This window comes from Moschus berezovskii, chromosome 9 (assembly GCF_049115385.1).
Source record: "Moschus berezovskii isolate FMDL1 chromosome 9, NW_MosBer_1.0, whole genome shotgun sequence".
Taxonomy (NCBI): Eukaryota; Metazoa; Chordata; class Mammalia; order Artiodactyla; family Moschidae; genus Moschus; species Moschus berezovskii.
Window position 1 is genome coordinate 69,376,506 of NC_142468.1, and position 18,965 is coordinate 69,395,470.

The 18,965-nt window shown below is 41.3% G+C and overlaps 1 protein-coding gene across 1 annotated transcript in view; it reads left to right on the forward strand.

Moving 5' to 3' along the window:
- The window catches only part of LOC129562364 (fibrous sheath-interacting protein 1), an 88,075-nt gene that overhangs the window by 20,493 nt on the left and 48,617 nt on the right, over positions 1-18,965 (forward strand). Inside the window, exons 4-5 of the mRNA XM_088839810.1 lie at positions 4,317-4,471; positions 5,965-6,058. Of these exons, the coding sequence (XP_088695936.1) occupies positions 4,317-4,471; positions 5,965-6,058 (249 nt within the window). The remainder of the gene's footprint in view (positions 1-4,316; positions 4,472-5,964; positions 6,059-18,965) is intronic.

Here is an 18,965-nt window from a genome sequence, read left to right on the forward strand (position 1 = left end):
TCTGAGACTGCCTGGGGGTCACAGGCTGGCTGGTATGGCCAGCAGAGGGCTGCGCTCACAGTGCCCACTGCCTCAGACAATGGTTCTCGTTGCTGGGCATGTCAGCCATCTCCACATGGCCACTAATGGTCTCTGCCACCTGCACACCTTGCACCATGGGTTGAAGAATGATGTTGCTAGAGCGGCCGGGTGCTAGTTCAGACCTGGCTGCTTTCTGCAGTTGTACCTTTCTGCTTGGGGTGCAGTAGAGAAGGCAGTGGCAACCCACTCCACTACTCTTGCCTGGAAAATCCCCTGAGCAGAGGAGCCTGGTAGGCTGCAGTCCATGGGGTCACTAAGAGTTGGACACGACAGAGTGACTTCACTTTCACTTTTTACTTTTATGCATTGGAGAAGGAAATGGCAACCCACTCCAGTGTTCTTGCCTGGAGAATCCCAGGGACGGGGGAGCCTGCTGGGCTGCTGTCTATGGGGTCGCACAGAGTCGGACACGACTGAAGCGACTTAGCAGCAGCAGCAGCAGTGAGGCAGACACCAGCCATAGTGGCCCCGCTCAGTCATTGGTTGGTGCCACAGTGGGCCCCTCCCCCAAGCAAGTGACTGTTAGTGAGCAACTGCCACTAACCACAGTGGGTCCCGCCTCCTCCCCCTGTTGTATATTAAAAAGAGCCCAGATTTGGACTGATGGGGAGGTGTTTTTTTGAGATGCTAGTCTGACATCTTCTCAGTCTGCTAGTTTTTTGACTCAAGTTGTCATTTCTTGTTCCAGCAGCTCATTTTCTGATTTATTGGCCTGACATGTGGTGAGCAGAATGAGTTTGGGTTCAGTAACAAGCTCATAAAGTTTGAGAACTGATTTAAATTGTGTTTTGGATGAGATCAGCTCTCAGACCAGGTGACTCAGGATTACAGTTATCAGGAAACGAGGTATTAGAGTTGAGACTAGCTGCTGCTGCTGCTAAGTCACTTCAGTCGTGTCCGACTCTGTGCGACCCCATAGACGGAAGCCCACCAGGCTCCCCCGTCCCTGGGATTCTCCAGGCAAGAACACCGGAGTGGGTTGCCACCTCCTTCTTCAATGTGTGAAAGTGAAAAGTGAAAGTGAAGTCGCTCAGTCGTATCCGACCCTTGGCGACCCCATGGACTGCAGCCCACCAGGCTCCTCCATTCATGGGATTTTCTAGGCAAGAGTACTGGAGTGGCTTGCCATTGCCTTCTCCATGAGACTAGCTAGTGGCCCAATTTACATTGTATTGTTTACATTATATTTACATTACAGTGTAAACATTGTAATGTTTATATTACATTACATTAGATTGTTTCCGTGTAGCAAGAGTTAACTTCAGAATGCCTGCTGGATAAACCACCTGTATACATGGAGCTTGAGCATGCTAGGGCTGCCAGTTGGAATTAAAACTAGAGGCTTTTGTGTTTGACGTACGTGAACAATACAATTTGTAGAGTCTCCTTATTAGTAAGATCAGTATTCTTTTTGGGTAAGCTTCTTCCCTCTAAACGTATCTCCTTTTCATTTAAGAGAAAGTGATGTACATTATACGGAAACACCATTGGACTCTCTGTATTTTCAAAAGTTGCAAAACTTGACTTTTCTTTGCATAATATGACATTTCTGATGATCTAAGCTGGGGTACCTGAGACTTCAGGACTTGAATACCTATTCTCATTGCCAGGTTATTGTAAGGTAAAAATGACCCAGGCACCAGATGGATAGTGTAACAGGCTTTAATGGCGAGGTGCTCCCGGGTGGGGCTCTCGGACCCAAGCAAGTGAGGTTGAGGAGGTCCACGCCCGAACAAAGACAAGAGGCAGCTTACATAGCGTTACAGTAAGAAACAGCGAAATTTTTTCCCGAATAAGGCAAGATTTGGAATGGTGGTCCCTCATAGGTCAGTTAGCTGGGGTGGCAAGACCGGGTTGGTTGCCCAATCTGCTCAAGGTTGTGCTGACGCAGTGAAATAGGTCTTGCTGTTTCTGGGCAGGATGCTGTTTCTGGACAGGAGGTTAGGAGGGGGAGGTTAGGAGAGGGTTGATTTCTGCCAGGGACCGGTATATCAAGGACACTCCAGCAGTCAGGGAGGGAATGAGGGAACAAAGCACAATAGAGTTCTGGTGGGATTTTTCCCCGCCAGCGGGAAAGGGGGGAGGAGGAGGAGAGGCCAAAATGGCCACTGAGGTCCGACCTTACAGTTTTCATCTTTCATCAGACTTTACAGAGGAATTATCTCCTGGCAGAAAAGAGCTTTAGCTCTGGAGTCAACACAGATCTGGGCAGAGACTGACTCTGCCTTTTACTAGCTATAAGATGATAGATCTTGGACATGTTACAAATTAGCCTCAGTTTCAGTTCAGTTCAGTCGCTCAGTCATGTCTGACTCGCCGCGACCCCATGAATCACAGCACACCAGGCCTCCCTGTCCATCACCAACTCCCGGAGTTCACTCAAACTCATGTCCACAGAGTCGGTGATGCCATCCAGCCATCTCATTCTCGGTTGTCCCCTTCTCCTCCCGCCCCCAATCCTTCCCAGCATCAGAGTCTTTTCCAGTGAGTCAACTCGTCGCATGAGGTGGCCAAAGTATTGCAGTTTCAGCTTTAGCATCAGTCCTTCCAATGAACACCCAGGATTGATCTCCCTTAGAATGGACTGGTTGGATCTCCTTGCGGTGCAAGGGACTCTCAAGAGTCTTCTCCAACACCACAGTTCAAAAGCATCAATTCTTCTGCGATCAGCTTTCTTCACAGTCCAACTCTCACATCCATACATGACCATGGGAAAAACCATAGCCTTCACTAGATGGACCTTTGTTGGCAAAGTAATGTCTCTGCTAGTTTACTAATTTGTAAAATAGGGGCAATAACTATTCCATCTCACTGGTTTATGGTAAGGATTACACAAGATAATGAATGTAAATAAAGCATTTAACACTGTGCCTATCAGGTAAACGTATAAATGTTAGTAGTAGTGGTAGTATTAGTCGCTCAGTTATGTCTGACTCTTTGTGACCCCATGGACTTGTAGCCCGCCAGGCTTCTCTGTCCATGGGATTTTCCAGGCAAGAATACTGAGTGGATAGGCATTCCTTTCTCCAGGGGATCTTCCCGACCCAGGGATTGAATCCAGGTCTCCTGCTTTGCAGAAGGATTCTTTACTGTCTGAGGCGTTAGATGCTATTATTAATATGACCATTAATCATAATGATAATTATTAATATTATTAATCATAGTCATAAGTGAAAACTTAAATAACAGAAGTTCTAAATAGTTCCTAACTATCAATTATCCATAATTCAAGAACATTTTAGGGTGTTTTGGGCTTCCCTGGTGGCTCAGCTGGTAAAGAATCCTCCTGCAATGCAGGAGACCTGGGTTTGGTCCCTGGGTTGGGAAGATCCCCTGGAGAAGGGAAAGGCTATCAACTTCAGTATTCTGGCCTGGAGAATTCAGGACTATACAGTCCATGGGTTTGCAAAGAGTCAGACATGACTGAGCAACTTTCACTTTTATTTTAAGGTGTTTCAGGAAAATAGGAGAGCAGGAAGGGGTGTAGATGAAAGGTGTTAGTCACATGGTATACTTTTCTGAATTTGTTTCTGACATGGTGGAATTACTCTGTGTCTCTGACATGCTACATTTTACTATAGCTATTTGTGTAAGTGACTTCTCTTTCAGTTAGTCTGAAGCAATTTCAGGATAGGGTCTTTGTCTTATTCTTTGTTAATTATGAATACAGAAAGTATAGCAGAATGAGGGAGAAAGAATTTGGGGTTAAAAATAATATGAGACCCACTTCTGAATTCAGTGCTATAATTTATTAGCTGTTTGAAAGGATTAAATTATTTCAACTGTGAAAGAGAACTAAATGTCTGTTTCACAGGGTTGTTAGATAATTATATGGAAAAAAAAATTAAGAAAGCGAAAGCAGGCTTCCCTGGTGGCTCAGATGGTAAAGAATCCACCTGCAAAGCAGAAGGCCCAGATTTGATCCCTGGGTTGGGAAGAACCCCTGGAGAAGGGAATGGCTACTCATTCCAGTATTCTTACCTGGAAAATGTCATGCACAGAGGAGTCTGGAAAGCCACTGTCCATAGGATGGCAAAGTGTTGGACACGACTGAGTGACTAACACTTTCACTTTCACTTTTTTCCAAACCAAGATACATGACACCAGTGTTAGTTATTACACCAACCATAAACATTTGTTGAACAAAAGAACAAATAGTAAACGTAAAACAAGAAAAAAAAAGCTTTATGATTTTAATAGACTTCATGCTCATTCCTACTTTCAACATAATACAGATGAATTTGAATTAAAAGAATTAGATTTTCAACTTCAGGATGCTATTCGGAAGATGAAGCGGCTTGACAAGATATTGGTGAAGAGACAATACAGAGAAAAAGAAATTAAGAAACAAGGTCTAGAAATGAGAATAAAGCTGTGGGAGGAACTTAAGGTAAGAGTTGTATAACCTTACGCTGACATGTGAGAAGCAACTTCCTCTAATAAGTAGGAATAGCATGGCCTCTGGTTAGTTTGGTAGGGCAGTAGTGTTTCTATGTGTGAGGGAGCAGTGAGGGAGACAGTTTTCTAGAAATGGAGAAGGTGATTTTGCAGGATCCCAGATTTTGGGCGTTGCCCTGAGTATCTTCATTCCCCAGACAGCAAAATAGGCTTCTCTCACCAGTGTCTGGCCTGGGTGCCTGGGTTCCTCCATATCTGGAATAGAAAGGAATTTGGTGCCTACTTTCATCAGCTATATATGTCAGCTTTTTCTACAGCAAGCTTACAGTTTGGAGATACGTACACAAAAACAAAAAAAAACCTAACCCCCTGGTTACCATTATTATTTGAGTAAACTTTTGTGACGAACAAGCAAGGAGTTGACTATTTCACATGCTGGTCAAGATCTCTTTGGGAAGCTGTAAAATGCTTGTGGTCTGTGACCATGCTCTATATACTTCTGTCTTAGTGAATTTCTAATGCTTGATTAACTCTCCTTGGCCTTCTTGGACCTTTTATTCTCTGTAGTATTGAGGGGTGGAAGTTGACCAGATGTTGGCACTGACCTGTGTATAGCCATTGCACTTTTAAGATAAGGAACATTATAACAACAGATGGATTGTTTTTGATAAATTCTTCCTTGATTAGTTGACTGACTTCCTAGGAAATTTCCCGGGAAATTAACAGTAAAGTAGTTAAGAATACATTTTTACAAGGTTCCCAGGAAGACCACTGGGATGGAAAAGTAAGTCTATAAAATGCAGTGCTTTAAGCTGCTGCTGCTGCTGCTAAGTCACTTCAGTCGTGTCCGACTCTGTGTGACCCCATAGATGGCAGCCCACCAGGCTCCCCCGTCCCTGGGATTCTCCAGGCAAGAACACTGGAGTGGGTTGCCATTTCCTTCTCCAATGCATGAAAGTGAAAAGTGAAAGTGAAGTCGCTCAGTCATGTCCGACTCCTAGCGACCCCATGGACTGCAGCCTACAAGGCTCCTCCATCCATGGGATTTTCCAGGCAAGAGTACTGGAGTGTGTTGCCATTGCCTTCTCTGGTTTTAAGCTAGAGAGATAAATTTTAGCAGGAAAAGTTTGTCTATCACTTACCTCTATTGAATCTCAAAGCAAATTTTTACTTGCTTGGAAATATGAATTATAACTGGAATCAAAACAATATCAATTTTGAAATGTATGAAACTTGCTTATTACTAAACAGAAATTTTAAGCAAGGTAATTATCATATAGAGATAGACATATTCCAACTCTTAACTAGGAATACTCATTGACAGAATTTTGAGGGAACAGGAAACATGAACAGATTTCCTAATTAAAGGAGTAGAAATGACCTTTATTTATGAACAGAATTGGAAGCCATCTTAGAATTAAAAAAATATCAATGAATACAGTTGCCTTTTTCCCCCATGTTTAAGCTTTTATTCTCTTTCATTAGTCTGCAAAAAATGGTGAAGTTTTACAAAGTAATGAGGAGATGGAAAATACAAAAAAGTTTCTAGCTTTGACTGCTGCATTAGAAGAAACTATTGGTGAGTAAAATTGATTCATCTTTATTTTTATCTAGAGTCATAGAATATTTGGATTAAAGTAAAATTCCAAATTCAGTTATTTCTTTTTCTTTGTGAGTTTAATTTTTCTTTAGGAGAAACCATCATGTTAGGTAGGACTATATGAAACTATGGTGAATTTAGGTATGTTTCAGAGTCTTCTAGGGATTGTGTCTGCTCAAAGATGAGGAGACGGGGGAGTGAAAAATCAGGAAGTAGACAAAACAGGTCTTTGCCTTCAGACACCCAGTTTATGCTCACAGTCCCCTAGTTGTGTGAGAAAGTCCCATGAGGTGTCTCACTCAGGCCTCTGAAACCTTTTATAAAAATCTGTTACTGATTTGTCCTTTTCCTATTCTCTGCTTTATGAGACCAGCTAGTTAATTCTGTGCATGTGTTTCTACTCCTCTTGTGTGTGTGTAGCAGTTGATCCTTGAACAACATGGTATTTAGGAGCACTGGCTCCCGTGCAGTTGAAAATCCAAATATAAATGTATTGTTGGCCCTCTGTCTCTGTGGTTCTACATCCATCGGTCAGTTCAGTCATTCAGTCATGTCTGACTCTTTGCGACCCCAAGAACTGCAGCATGCCAGGCCTCCCTGTCCATCACCAACTCCTGGAGTCTACCCAAACTCATGTCCATTGAGTTGGTGTTGCCATCCAACCATCTCATCCTCAGTTGTCCCCTTCTCCTCCTGCCCTCAATCTTTCCCAGCATCAGGGTCTTCTCAAATGAGTCAGCTCTTCGCATCAGGTGGCCAAAACATTGGAGTTTCAGCTTCAACATCAGTTCTTCCAGTGAACACCCAGGACTGATCTCCTTTAGGATGAACTGGTTGGATCTCCTTGCAGTCCAAGGGACTCTCAAGAGTCTTCTCCAACATCACAGTTCAAAAGCATCAATTCTTCTGCGCTCAGCTTTTTTATAGTCCAACTCTCACATCCATACATGACTACTGGAAAAACCATAGCCTTGACTAGATGGAACTTTGTTGACAAAGTAATGTTTCTGCTTTTTAATATGCTGTCTAGGTTGGTCATAACTTTCTTTCCAAGGAGTAAGCAGCTTTTATTTTTATTTTTTTAATTTATTTTATTGGAGGCAAATTACCTTACATTAATATATTGGTTGGTTTTGCTATACATTGACATGAATCCGCCCCGGGTGTACATGTGTTCTCCCTCCCGAACCCCCCTCACACCTCCCTCCTCCCCATATCCTCCCTCCATGTCATCCCCGTGCACCAGCCCCAAGCATCCTGTATCATGCGTCGAACCTGGACTGGTCACTTATGATAATATACATGCTACAATGCCGTTCTCCCCAATCATCCCACCTTCACCCTCTCCCACAGAGTCCCAAAGACTGTTCTATATGCCTATGTCTCTTTTGCAGTCTCGTATACAGGGTTCAGGTTACCATCTTTCTAAATTCCATATATATGCGTTAGTATACTGTATTGATGTTTTTCTTTCTGGCTTACTTCACTCTGTATAATTGGCTCCAATTTCATCCACCTCATTAAAACTGATTCAAATGCATTCTTTTTGATGGCTGAAAAATACTCCATTGTGTATATGTACCAAAGCTTTCTTATCCATTCATCTGCAGATGGACATCTAGGTTGCTTCCATGTCCTGGCTATTATAAACAGTGCTGCAATGAACATTGGAGTACATGTGTCTCTTTCCATTCTGGTTTCCTCGGTGTGTATGCCCAGGAGGGCGATTGCTGGATCATATGGCAGTTCTATTTCCAGTTTTTTGAGGAATCTCCACACTGCTCTCCATAGTGGCTGTACTAGTTTGCATTCCCACCAACAGTGTAAGAGGGTTCCCTTTTCTCCACATCTTCTCCAGCATTTATTGCATGTAGACTTTTGGATAGCAGCCATTCTGACTGGTGTGAAATGGTATCTCATTGTGGTTTTGATTTGCATTTCTCTGATTATGAGGGATGTTGAGCATTTTTTCATGTGTTTGTTAGCCATCTTTATGTCTTCTTTGGAGAAATGTCTGTTTAGTTCTTTGGCCCATTTTTTGATTGGGTCACTTAGTTTTCTGGAATTGAACTGCAGGAGCTGCTTGTATATTTTGGAGATTAATCCTTTATCAGTTGCTTCATTTGCTATTATTTTCTCCCATTCTGCAGGCTGTCTTTTCACCTTGCTTAGAGTAAGCAGCTTTTAATTTCATGACTGCAGTCACCATCTGCAGTGATTTTGGAGCCCCCTAAAATAAAGACAGCCACTGTTTTCACTGTTTCCCCATCTATTTGCCATGAAGTGACGGGACCGGATGCCATGATCTTAGTTTTCTGAATGTTGAACTTTAAACCAACTTTTTCACTCTCCTCTTTCACTTTCAAGAGGCTCTTTAGTTCTTCTTCACTTTCTGCCATAAGGGTGGTGTCATCTGCATATCTGAGGCTATTGATATTTCTCCCAACAATTTTGATTCCAGCTTGTGCTTCTTCCAGCCCAGTGTTTCTCATGATGTACTTTGCATATAAGTTAAATAAGTAGGGTGACAATATACAGCCTTGATGTACTCCTTTTCCTATTTGGAACCAGTCTGTTGTTCCATGTCCAGTTCTAACTGTTGCTTCCTGACCTGCTTACAGGTTTCTCAAGAGGCAGGTCAGGTGGTCAGGTATTCCCATCTCTTTCAGAATGTTCCACAGTTTATTGTGATCCACACAGTCATAGGCTTTGGTATAGTCAATAAAGCAGAAATAGCTGTTTTTCTGGAACTCTCTTGCTTTTTCCATGATCCATCGGATGTTGGCAATTTGATCTCTGGTTCCTCTGCCTTTTCTAAAACCAACTTGAACATCTGGAAGTTCATGGTTCACGTATTGCTGAAGCCTGGCTTGGAGAATTTTGAGCATGACTTTACTAGTGTGTGAGATGAGTGCAATTGCACGGTCGTTTGAGCATTCTTTGGCATTGCCTTTCTTTGGGATTGGAATGAAAACTGATCTTTCCCAGTCCTGTGGCCACTGCTGAGTTTTCCAAATTTGCTGGCATATTAAGTGCAGCACTTTCACATCATCATCTTTCAGGATTTGAAATAGCTCAACTGGAGTTCCATCCTCTCTACTAGCTTTGTTCATAGTGATGCTTCCTAAGGCCCTCTTGACTTCACATTCCAGGATGTCTGGCTCTAGGTGAGTGATCACACCATCGTGATTATCTGAGTCATGAAGATCTTTTTTGTACAGTTCTTCTGTGTATTCTTGGCACCTCTTCTTAATATCTTCTGCTTCTGCTATGTCCATACCATTTCTGTCCTTTATTGAGCCCATCTTTGCATGAAATGTTCCCTTGGTATCTCTGATTTTCTTGAAGAGATCTCTAGTCTTTCCCATTCTATTGTTTTCCTCTATTTCTTTGCATTGATCACTGAGGAAGGCTTTCTTATCTCTCCTTGCTTTTCTTTGGAACTCTGCATTCAGATGCTTCTATCTTTCCTTTTCTCCTTTGCTTTTTGCTTCTCTTCTTTTCACAGCTATGTGTAAGGCCTCCTCAGACTGCCATTTTGCCTTTTTTCATTTCTTTTTCTTGGGAATGGTCTTAATCCCAGGCTCCTGTACAGAGTCATGAACCTCCGTCCATAGTTCATCAGGCACTCTGTCTATCAGATCTAGTCCTTTAAATCTATTTCTCACTTACACTCTATAATCATAAGGGATTTGATTTAGGTCATCCCTGAATCGTCTAGTGGTTTTCCGCACTTTCTTCAATTTAAGTCTGTGGATTCAACAAATCAAGGATTGTGTGGTACTATAGTACACATTTATTGAGAAAAATTTGTGTATAAGTGAACCGGTGCAATTTAAACTTACATTATTCAAGGATCAATTGTATATTGTGATTTGCCTCCTCCTCTTCCTTCTTTTCTTTTTCTTCTTCTGCAGAAGTACTATGAATCATATAACTTATTTTAACCTTCTTAGTAATGAGTGTTGTAGTGATTGGGAAGAGTTGGTATTTTTTGGCAGGACACTTTTGAAATCCTTTAACCTACATCATCTAAATTGGTCATATAGTATTGCTTGGGCATTAGACTGGCTCTGAGTAGGGCTTCTAGAAGTGGGATTGCGGGGGTCATATGTTAGTTCTATTTTTAGTTTTTAAGGGAAACTCCCTATTGTTCTCCATAGTGGCTGCCCCAATTTGCATCCCCACCAACAGTGGAGGAGAGTTCCTTTTTCTCCACACCTTCTCCTGCATTTATTATTTGTAGACTTTCTGATAATGGCCATTCTGAATGGTGTGAGGTGATACCTCATTATTGTTTTCAATTGCATTTCTCTAGTAATTAGTGATGTAATGGAGCATCTTTTCATATGCCTGTTGGCCATCTGTATGTCTTCTTCGGAGACATGTCTGTTTAGGTCTTCTGTTCATTTTTTCATTGGGTTGTTTGTTTTTTTGCTATTGAATTGTATGAGCTGTTGTACATTTTGGACATTAAGCCCTTGTTGGCAAATATGTTCCCCCAGTCTGTAGGTTGTCTTTTCATTTTATTGATGGTTTCATTTGCTATTCAGTAGGGAAAGATCGAAGGCAAAAGGAGGAGGGGGCAGCAGAAGATGAGATGGTTAAATAGCATCACTGACTCAATGGACATGAATTTGAGCAAACTCCAGGAGATAGTGGAGGACAGAGGAACCTGGTGTCAATGGATTGCAAAGAGTTGGACATGACTTAGCAACTGAACAACAATGATAAAAATCTGTATTCTAGAATGCAGGAGTTAAATGCTGATTTCTCCACTGAGGCATTTCTAAGAGGCCACACTTGCTGTGCTTGACTCTGGAGCAAGGACTTTAAGTCAGGCCACTCTGTAAGGGAATCCATGGTAGCCTTTTAACATCAGCCATTTTGATCACAGGTTCACTACTGAATGAGCTTTTGGCCCTGGAGGGCAAGACATTTGTTTTCATCTGGCCTTTCCAAATTTGAGCTATCAAATACATTTAATTTTTAAAGCCCATGGAAGGTCTATTTGGTTAAGTCAATCCTAAAGGAAATCAACCCTGAATATTCACTGGAAGGACTGCTGCTGAAGCTGAAGCTCCAATACTTTGGTCACATGATGTGAAGACCGGACTCATTAGACAAGACCCTGATTCTGGGAAAGATTGAAGGCAGGGGGAGAAGGGGATGACAGAGGATGAGATGGTTGGATGCCTCCACAGACTCAATGGACATGAGTCTGAGCAAGCTCCAGGAGATGGTGAGGTACAGGGAGGCCTGGTGTGCTGCAGTTCGTGTGGTTTGCAGAGAGTCGGACACGACTGAGCGGCTGGACGACACCAACAACAACATGGGGTTCACCGTTGTATCTCTGGAGTTCCGTGACTGCTATAGACCCTTAGACGTTTACGTTACCACTGACATTCTAACATGGAATCTTCTTAGACTTCATGAGTGGAAAGCTGGAGTTAATAGAGGCTTAGAAGCTACAGCCAGAGAAAGTCATTGCTTTAAATATTATTTCAAAGTTTCAATTTTTAGATTTTGAATTCTTAGTTGATTATTATGTATTGGCAGTGTTTGTTGTGTGCAGGGCAGATAAAATGTAGAAGCAGGGTCAGTATAAAAGGAAATGGGATCAAAGACACTTTGGGGTAAGCCAAGACGAGTCTGTTGTGCTTTATTCTTGCTGCCGTCTGTCTTGATTAGTTCACACTTGACCAGTTCACCAGAACGAAGAGACGTTATTATTGTATTCCTTGTTCTTCAGATTTAATTAGATTTTTTTGATGACTAGTCTTTTATAGGAGGCGAATTTCTTAATGAAGCTTCTTGCTGGCTCTTTACATCATAGTCTTGTATTCAGTAGTCACACATATCTGATTTTTAAAAATCTTAAAACCCAAAAGAGATGGCATTTAGCATATGCTAAGTGTCCAACTTGGAGAAGGCAATGGCAAGCCACTCCAGTACTCTTGCCTAGAAAATCCCATGGACAGAGGAGCCTGGTGGGCTGCAGTCCATGGGGTCGCTACTAGTTGGACACGACTGAGCGACTTCACTTTCACTTTTCACTTTCACCCATTGGAGAAGGAAATGGCAACCCACTCCAGTGTTCTTGCCTGGAGAATCCCAGGGATGGCGGAGCCTGGTCGGCTGCCGTCTATGGGGTCGCACGGAGTCGGACACGACTGAAGCGACTTAGCAGCAACAGCAGCAAGTGTCCAACTCTTTGTGACCCCATGGACTATATGGCCCACCAGGCTCCTCTGTCCATGGGATTCTTGAGGCAAGAATACTGGAGTGGGTAGCCATTCCCTTTTCTGGGGATCTTCTTGACTTGGGGATTGAACCCATGTCTCTTACATTTCCCGTATTAGCAATTGAATTCTTTATCACTATCGCCACCTGGGAAGCCAGCATTTACTATAGATTATGTTATTAGCCTGATCATACGTTTTAAAACATTTTATATAACATAAATTATTAGCTTATTCCCAAAGAGGTAACTTTTGGAATCTTCAGTTTATGAAATGTATTATTAGCATGTGTGAAAGAAATGAACAGAAATGCAAGAGTCCGATTTGACCACATGACACTAATTTTGACAGTCTTGTATTTCTGCTATTACAGCATAGCCTCATATCATGAAATGGTGTGGCACTGCTTATATCTGTTCCATCCTGAGGGCAGTTTCTCTCCCAGATTATTCTCTGAACTTCAACTATCCCCTCTTAATTAAAAATGTAAAAAATTTAAAACTTAAGCAATTATTTTGATCAAACCTATATATAGCCATAAAATTTAAAGTAAAGTGTTCCTGTAAAACTTATTATGAAAACAAGAAACCTTTTGCTCTTTTTACCTCAACAGTCATTTTTTTCTTTGTTACCAGAAAAGTGCAAAACCCTTGTAAACTGTCCAGTAGGTGGCGGCATCTAGTTAAAATAGTGCTTTAAGAGTACCTCTTGCAGAATTTAGAGCCAGGCTTATTTAGACTTGAACTTTAAATGCACATTTACAAATATCCAAACCTACTATTTACCATTCTTTAAATTTTTCCCCTTTAAACTAAGGGAAAAATCTTTGAGTATTCTTTATTTTCCCCGGTCATTTCCTTAACTTCTTACTTAAGAGTAATTCAAATGACTTCAGGCTAGTGGCAGAATGGCAGTTTCCAACCTGTTTTCCAGCCCCCCAGACATAAAATGCATTGTGGTCCCTTTCTAACATCACAAACAACCAACAGCAAAAAGAAAAGTTACCTGTGTATTTTTAATAGGTACTAAACACAAAACCTCATGCGAAGAGTTGACTCATTGGAAAAAGACTCTGATGCTGGGAGGGATTGGGGGCGGGAGGAGAAGGGGATGACAGAGAATGAGATGGCTTGATGGCATCACCAACTCGATGGACATGAGTTTGAGTGAACTCCGGGAGTAGGTGATGGACAGGGAGGCCTGGCGTGCTGCGATTCATGGGGTCACAAAGAGTCGGACATGACTGAGCGACTGAACTGAACTGAACTGAAACACAGATGAGGACTTGGCTCTAACAGAAAGATAAAAACCACATTAAATTAATTTTTTAAACTATATTTTAGCTTTATAAACCAGAGATAATAACCCATACTGAGGTTTTGAAAGGGACAGTATTGTACTTTCTAGACATCTCAGAAATATTTTAAAAGTCTGTCTCACCACATTTCTGAAGGATCACTTTAAAGTTTTTCAAGAGAAATATGAAATTACTGAACCAGGAGTTTTCCCTTCAGTTCAGTTCAGTTCAGTTCAGTTCAGTCGCTCAGTCGTGTCTGACTTTCCTTCCAAGGAGTAAGTGTCTTTTAATTTCATGGCTGCAATCAGCATCTGCAGTGATTTTGGAGCCCCCCAAAAAAAGTCTGACATTGTTTCCACTGTTTCCCCATCTATTTCTCATGAAGTGATGGGACCAGATGCCATGATCTTCGTTTTCTGAATGTTGAGCTTCAAGCCAACCTTTTCACTCTCCTCTTTCACTTTCATCAAGAGGCTTTTGAGTTCCTCTTCACTTTCTGCCATAAGGGTGGTGTCATCTGCATATCTGAGGTTATGGATATTTCTCCCGGCAATCTTGATTCCAGCTTGTGCTTCTTCCAGCCCAGCGTTCCTCATGATGTACTCTGCATATAAGTTAAATAAGCAAGGTGACAATATACAGCCTTGACGCACTCCTTTTCCTATTTGGAACCAGTCTGTTGTTCCATGTCCAGTTCTAACTGTTGCTTCCTGACCTGCATACAGGTTTCTCAAGAGGCAGGTCAGGTAGTCTGGGATTCCCATCTCTTTCAGAATGTTCCACAGTTTATTGTGATCCACACAGTCAAAGGCTTTGGCATAGTCAATGAAGCAGAAATAGATGTTTTTCTGGAACTCTCTTGCTTTCTCCATGATCCAGCGGATGTTGGCAATTTGATCTCTGGTTCCTCTGCCTTTTCTAAACTCAGCTTGAACATCTGGAAGTTCACGGTTCATGTATTGCTGAAGTCTGGCTTGGAGAATTTTGAGCATGACTTTACTAGCGTGTGAGATGAGTGCAATTGTGCGGTCGTTTGAGCATTCTTTGGCATTGCCTTTCTTTGGGATTGGAATGAAGACTGACCTTTTCCAGTCCTGTGGCCACTGCTGAGTTTTCCAAATTTGCTGGCATATTGAGTGCAGCACTTTCACAGCATCATCTTTCAGGATTTGAAATAGCTCAACTGGAATTCTATCACCTCCACTATTTTTGTTCGTAGTGATGCTCTCTAAGGCCCACTTGACTTCACATTCCAAGATGTCTGACTTCAGGTGAGTGATCACGCCATCGTGATTATCTTCGTCGTGAAGCTCTTTTTTGTACAGTTCTTCTGTGTATTCTTGCCACCTCTTCTTAATATCTTCTGCTTCTGTTAGGTCCATACCATTTCTGTCCTTTATTGTGCCCATCTTTGCATGAAATATTCCCTTGATATCTCTAATTTTCTTGAAGAGATCTCTTATTTTTCCTATTCTGTTGTTTTCCTCTGTTTCTTTGCATTGATCGCTGAGGAAGGCTTTCTTATCTCTCCTTGCTATTCTTTGGAACTCTGTATTTAGATGCTTATATCTTTCCTTTTCTCCTTTGCTTTTCGCTTCTCTTCTTTTCACAGCTATTTGTAAGGCCTCCTTAGACAGCCATTTTGCTTTTTTGCATTTCTTTTCTATGGGAATGGTCTTGGTCCCTGTTTCCTGTACAATGTCATGAACCTCTGTCCATAGTTCATCAGGCACTCTATTAGATCTAGTCCCTTAAATCTATTTCTTACTTCCACTGTATAATCATAAGGGATTTGATTTAGGTCGTATCTGAATTGTCTAGTGGTTTTCCCTACTTTCTTCAATTTAAGTCTGAATTTGGCAATAAGCAGTTCATGATCTGAGCCAAAGTCAGCTCCTGGTCTTGTTTTTGCTAACTGTATAGAGCTTCTCCATCTTTGGCTGCAAAGAATATAATCAATCTGATTTCAGTGTTGACCATCTGGTGATGTCCATGTGTAGAGTCTTCTCTTGTGTTGTTGGAAGAGGGTGTTTGCTATGACCAGTGTGTTCTCTTGGCAAAACTCTATTAGCCTTTGCCCTGCTTCATTCCATGCTCCAAGGCCAAATTTGCCTGTTCCTCCAGGTGTTTCTTGACTTCCTACTTTTGCATTCCAGTCCCCTATAATGAAAAAGACATCTTTTTTGGATGTTAGTTCTAAAAGATCTTGTAAGTCTTCATAGAACCGTTCAACTTCGGCTTCTTCACCATTACTGGTTGGAACATAGGCTTGGATTCCTGTAATATTGAATGGTTTGCCTTGGAAATGAACAGAAATCATTCTGTCAATTTTAAGATTGCATCCAAGTACTGCATTTTGGACTCTTTTGTTGACCATGATGGCTACTCCATTTCTTCTAAGGGATTCCTGCCCATAGTAGTAGATATAATGGTCATCTGAGTTAAATTCACCCATTCCAGTCCATTTTAATTCACTGATTCCTAGAATGTCTATGTTCACTCTTGTCATCTCCTGTTTGACCACTTCCAATTTGCCTTGATTCATCGACCTAACATTCCAGGTTCCTATGCAATATTGCTCTTGACAGCATCGGACCTTGCTTCTATCACCAGTCACATCCACAACTGGGTATTTGTTTTGCTTTGGCTCCATCCCTTCATTCTTTCTGGAGTTATTTCTCCACTGATCTCCAGTAGCGTACTGGGCACCTACTGACCTGGGGAATTCCTCAATCAGTATCCTATCATTTTGCCTTTTGATACTGTTCATGGGGTTCTCAAGGCAAGTATACTGAAGTGGTTTGCCATTCCCTTCTCCAGTGGACCACATTTGTAGCATGTATCTGATGGATAGAGATAAAATTCACTACTCTCTGAGACAAATATATCTCATGATAGGATTGTTTGTTACCGGTGTTTTGGAAAAAGTTATTCTTTTTTGCCTCTGTCACATTTGTGACTTGTGTTTCCAGCTCCAAATGTACACGTTTGTGTAAGCACAAAACAGTGATGTTTTAATCAATCAAGTTTCTCAAAATTTGCAAATATCTCTTTTAAAGTGCTTTTCTGTGAGATTCAGGAAATTGTTGCTACTGCTCTTGGATGTTAAGATGAAATATTCCAAGAAAATTTGGTTTGCAGAGGACTTGGGGAGAAAATCATGTAACTGTGCTGACTGGTATAACTAAGGAGTCTTGTTTTTTAACCTCTGTTGGATTCTCGGTATAGCTTGGCAGTTTCTCTTACATTCTCCAATATGGCTCTTCTGAATTATTACTGGGTGCTTAACCTCCAGTCCTCTTCTGCAAGTCCTTAGCCCAGGCAGTCTTAGTGTTCAGAGAAAATGGGCCAACTGGGTGGGTCCATTCTTTCTTTCTGCCTCTAAACTGCACTCTGACTGTGCTTCTCCACCCTCTTCCCTCTTCCCTTAAATGAGGATGTGTGCTCTTTTTCTCCAAGGCCGAAGTCAATAATATCCTGTGCCTTTCACTCTGCCCCTGGCTCCTGACCCATCAATTTTCTTGTCTCTTACCACCTTTATCTCTTTCATCTCCTCTGGGTCCTTCCGTTCAGTTAACAACATTTAAATCTTTTGACCGTAAAACAGAATCAAAGAGCCCTGAAATCAACTAAGTGAAAGTCACTCAGTAGTGTCTGACTCTTTGCGACCCCATGGACTATATAGTCCACAGAATTCTCCAGGCCAGAATACTGGAGTGGGTAGCCTTTCCCTTCTCCAGGGGATCTTCCCAACTCAGGGATTGAACCCAGGTCTCCCGCATTGCAAGCGGATTCTTTTACCAGCTGAGTCATGAGGGAAGCCCCAAATCAACTAAACATGCGTATAAAGCCTCCTCCGTCGGTTCTTTGTGATACTTCCGAACAGGTGGCACTCTGTTTCCCTGCTCTCTTAGGGTCAGATTTCTTGAGCGGATAGTCTACACCTACTGGTGCTACCTGGTCAACTTCCATTTACTTCCCAACTGTATTTTCTTTTATCACACTACAGAAACTGCTTTATCAGTGGTCTTCCTACTTGTAAATCTAGTGACGTACTCCTGGTTTTTATCCTATTTGATATTTCTGTAGCATCTGACACAGTTGACCACTCATCAGATAGCAACGTTTTTCCTGGATTCACTATTCCCTGCTGGCTCTCCTCTCCCTCTCCTTATGTCCCATTCCTTCTTTGGTATATTTTCTCTGTCTTGGCTGATGATTTCATCATCCTGCAGTGTCTGTGATGGCTAATTGTATGTGTCAACTTGACTGGATCACAAGATGCCCAGATGTCTGTTTAAACATTGTTTCTGGGTGTATCTGTGCGGGTGTTTGTGGAAGAGACTAGCATTTGAATTAGTAGACTGAGTGGAGTGTATTACTCTCCAGATTGTGGGTGGTCATCATCTAGTTAGTTGAAGGCTTGAGTGGAACTAAAATGTAGAGGAAAGGAAGATTTGCCCTCTCTGCCTGTTTGATTTTCTCAGGCCCTCAGTGATAATTATTTTGTTTATCCTAATTATCTTTAGTTGTTTGCTTTGGGTTTTGTTAGTTTATGATCACCTGGAAATAGTATAATATTTTTGCCCTTTCAATAATTATTCCTATTCTGAGAACTTTGTAAAGACTTAAGTGTTGAGATTTATGAAATGTATTTCAATATCTATTTAAATTATTGTAAAGTTTTTTCTTCTTGACAAACTAATGTTTCAAAATTAGTAGATTTAATTACTAAATTACTCTTTTGTTACTAGGTCAATGAATTTCTTGGTTATGGAGGATTATTCTTTTAATTTAGTACCAGATGTGAAGGTTGAATTTATTCAGAATTTTCACAGCTATATTGATAAGTGAGATGAGCTCTGTGTGTGTGTATGTGTGTGTGCGCCCATGTTTATGTGTGTCATGGGGGAGCAGGTTGTGGTGGGGTTAGTAATGGTTGTGTGTATGCTTTTTCAGGCTGTGTTAACTTCATAAAATGAATGGAGCTAGCTGTCCATTTATTTTCATGCTTTGAAACAGTTTATATAACATGGGGATTTTCTGTTCCCTAAAAATTTGAAAGATTTCACTGGAAAAAACCATCTGGTTCAAATAATTTCTTGGAGGCGATTCTCCAACTCTTTTCATTGTCTTTCATATTTACTATTGTATTTCAGTTTACTAGTCTTCTGGAGTCAATTTTGGCAATATGTCCATGTCACTGAGATTTTAAAGTTTCCATTAGTGTTTAAAAATGATAATTCACCTTCTTATTGTTTATATGCCCCATTTCTTACTTCTCATTTTGTTAAGTGTTTGTTTCTCTTTTTAATCTAGAGGTTTCATAAAGTTAATTTTTAATTTT